Source organism: Rhincodon typus, chromosome 16 (genome assembly GCF_021869965.1).
Source record: "Rhincodon typus isolate 14 chromosome 16, sRhiTyp1.1, whole genome shotgun sequence".
Taxonomy (NCBI): Eukaryota; Metazoa; Chordata; class Chondrichthyes; order Orectolobiformes; family Rhincodontidae; genus Rhincodon; species Rhincodon typus.
Genome location: NC_063347.1, coordinates 42,999,951 through 43,003,515, shown reverse-complemented (window position 1 = coordinate 43,003,515; position 3,565 = coordinate 42,999,951). Strand labels below are relative to the sequence as shown.

General features: G+C 42.8%; 1 protein-coding gene across 6 annotated transcripts in view; it reads right to left on the bottom strand.

Annotated features, from left to right (window-relative positions):
• The window catches only part of LOC109933177 (serine/threonine-protein phosphatase 4 regulatory subunit 2), a 56,409-nt gene extending 55,815 nt beyond the window's left edge, over positions 1-594 (bottom strand). For 2 of the 6 annotated variants that reach the window (XM_048606319.1, XM_048606318.1), the window contains exons 1-2: positions 325-392; positions 122-203 (exon numbers count right to left, since the gene is read on the bottom strand). In XM_048606319.1, the coding sequence (XP_048462276.1) occupies positions 122-203; positions 325-358 (116 nt within the window). In that variant the 5' untranslated portion in view covers positions 359-392. Of the gene's footprint in view, positions 1-121; positions 204-324 lie in introns of those variants that run through there. The other 4 variants (XM_048606315.1, XM_048606316.1, XM_048606314.1 and 1 more) reach the window with 3 other exon arrangements.
• Positions 595-3,565: the final 2,971 nt, after the last annotated feature.

Here is a 3,565-nt window from a genome sequence, read left to right as displayed (position 1 = left end):
CCTCACCGTAAACCCTCCGACCACCCACAACTCTCCCCGGCTGAGAACTGAGTTGAGTTCCCTGCTCCCTCCCGGGCCTCAGGGCCCTCTCTCTCTCTCTCTCTCTCACGGTTTCACTCACAGGGTTTCTCCCGTCTTTGCGACATGACAAAGGAACTGGTCCAACAGCGACGACACTTCCTTCTTGGATTTCTTCTCGAAATCTGCCGGTGGGAAAGACACACACAGAGGGAACAGGTTATTCAAAACGGAGGGGATCGGGATTCCCAGCCCCCGGTGAGACACAAACCACCAACTAATGTTCGTTCGTCCGCCGCCACTGACCTGCCAGAGCTTCCAGGAGGCTCTCGGTCTCCATCTTGGAGGTGCAACTAAAACCGATTCCCCTTTCCCCCCCCCCACCCCCGTGCCAGTCACCGGGAACCAGAGTACCGCCGAATAAAGTTTCCCCCCTGTTCCCTGTTTCAGTAGACAGCGGCCCCGGCACTGGGTGAAACACACAACATGGCGCCGCCCGCAGACGTCACCCCCATCGCACGGCGCGATGGCGTCATCCACGCGCCTCGACGTGATGACGGCATCGGAGCCACGCGTGGGCTCAGGCACTGCGCATGAGCGCGTCTCCGACCCGAGCTGCCGAAGGTGAGGTTGACTGTCACGTGTGCGTCCCTTTCGCCCCACCCCCTGCGTTGGAAATCATCACTATGCGTCTTGATAATCAACTGCTTTCGCACTTTTTAAGCTCCGTTTCCGGACAAAGGTGCACCTAGGGAGGAGCTGACCTAGGAATACAGAATTCCTACGCGTTTATGTCTGCAATTGACGTCGAAATTGTGCAAAAAAAATGTGTTGGAGAAACTCTGTGTCTTCTAGATGCTGGCTAACCTGCTGAGTTTCTCTAGGTCTGGCAGCACGTGAAGGAACAGACTTTCTCCAGCAATATTTGTTTTTGTTTCAGATTTCCCGAATTCGCAGTTCTTTGTTTTTTTTTGTCGGAATTATGCAGATGCACCTGTTCAGAGATGCATCAATGCAGTGCAGATATTGCGGATCAATTTTATGTTTTTGGAATATTTTCATATTTCAGCCAGGGCTGAAATACTTTGGGAAGTTGCTTGTACCAAGCCACAATTTTGGCACAGCAGAATGTATGTTCTAGAAACCTTTTGCCAACATTTCATTCATGGATAGAACTGGTTGATCCAATTAAGGTTTTGACATGAAAGAGTTGCACACATCCAACTCAATGCATGAAACTTTGCAGTTGCTATTCTTGTTAGTATTTGGTTTTAAAATAATTCTTGATCAATTGGGAAAGCAGTGGCGTAATGGTATTATCACCAGACTATTAATCCAGACATCCAGGTAATGTTCTAGGGACGGATGGCAGATGGTGGGATTTCAATTTAATAAAAATCTGGGATTAAGAATCTAATGATGACAGTGAAACCATTGCTGATTGTCAGGAAAAATCCATCTAATCACTAATGTCTTCCAGAGAAGGAATTTTGCCATCCTTATCCAGTCTGGCCTACATGTGATGCCAGATCCACAACAATGTAGTTGACCCTCATCTGCCCTCTGGGCAATTAGAATGGGCAATAAATATGGGCCTTGCCAGTGATGATGTCCATACCCTGTGAATAAATTTTTAAAAAGCTGCCTCAGACCCCAATGTCTATTGTCTGTGTTCGTAATAATTGTGGTTCTGCTGCAGCCATGATTTTGCAGTTACACTTCTCCAATGTAGAACAGATAGGGGAATGACTCTGGACTGTGACTTTGGAATGTACTAAGTTTATGATACCCCAGCAAAAAATAGGCTTATGCAAAACTGTCAAAAATAGATTTCTTTTATCAAATTTTACATCAAAGCCATGTTAATTTTTACCAATATGGATACTATACTGATGCCTTATCATACTTCAAACTCATACATACACATAATTATGTTTATAATTATCCTTACAAAAATGAGCATGTATATTTGTGCAGTTTCAGCAACAGTTACTTATATAGAGCCTGTAATTTAATAAAAATTTCCCAGCACACATCACAGGAGCATTGTGAAATAAAATATAGCATCAAAAAAAATGAAGCAAGTTCAAAAATCATTGTGAAAGTGATCTTTTAGAGGGTATTTTAAAATAAGAAATTTTGAAAGGCAGAGAGGCTTAGGAAGGGAACTCGAGAGTTTTCCAGAGCTGAGCCAGCTGAAACCATGGCCACCGTTGGTGAAGCAATAAAAACCAAGGGAGCAGAGTGTGATGAGTGCAGAAATCTGAGGATTTAACACTAAAGTAGATTACAGAGATCAGAACAGATGAGATCCTGGAGGGATTTGAATACAAGGATGAGAATTTTAAACTTGAAGCATAGATCAACTGAGACCCAGTGATGACCAGCAGGCAAAAAGATGATAGAGGAATAGGATTGGGAGTACTTTTGGACACATGAAGCAGAGTTTTGGATGACCTCAAGTTGACAGAGAGTATTTACTGGGAGGTTGGCAAGGAGCAAATTAGAAGAATCATGTCTGCAGCTAAAAAAGGCAAGAATGCGGGTTTCAGCAGCAGGTAGTCTGAGATAGGCGAATTAAGTGTCACCAAAATAGAGCAACTGACCTTCTGTCTGAGGTCAATGTCATTAACAGGCAAAATTGAGATAGACGAGGGGAATAATGGTAAATGTCGGGGTAATCCGCAGGTGACATTGTGGGGTAATAAACAGCTCAGAGAGTGTAGTTTAGAACTATGCAGTCAAATGAAAGAGGCTCAATCCACTGGCAAACATTGCAACAACAACTTGCCTTTATGTAATACCTTTAAAGTCATAAAACACTACACTGTATAGCTTTGGTCTTCTTATTTAAGGAAGGATATGATTACATTGGAAGAATTCAGAGAAGGTTCACTCACCTGATTCCTGGGATAAAAGAGTTGTCTATTAGGGAAAGATTCAAAAATTTCAGTCTGTATCATTGGAATTCAGACAATGATTGGTAATCTTTTTGAAACAACTCAGATCCTGAGAGGATTTGACAAAGTGAAAACTGAAAGAATGCATTTCCTTGGGGGAGCAACAAGAACTGGAGATGCAGTTTAAAAATGCAGGGGCTCCCATTTATGTCAGGGATTTGGAGAATCTCTTTCTCCCAGAGGATGGTTTGTTTGTGCAATTCTCTTCCCAAGACCTACCAAGAAATACTTTTGTTGCTGAGTTGGACAGATTCTTGACTGACAAGGGAGTCAATGAATTTTAGGCTAGTAGAAGAAAAGTAGAATCTACAAGCAAATCAGCCAAGATTTTATCAAATTGCAGAGCTGGCTTGATGGGCTCCTAATCCAGAGGCTTGCATTTTTAAAAGCATTATAATTAAAATTGTATCTGGACCATTTAAGGAGATATTAGGACAGGTCACCTGAGGCTTGAACATGGAGGGAACTTTTAAGGTTTTAAAGTTGGAAAAAGAGATAGACAAAGAGAATTAGCTGGGGAATTTTAGAGTTTAGTGGTAAGCAGCGGAACACACAGTCCAACCAAAGTGAAACAATTAAAATCAGGC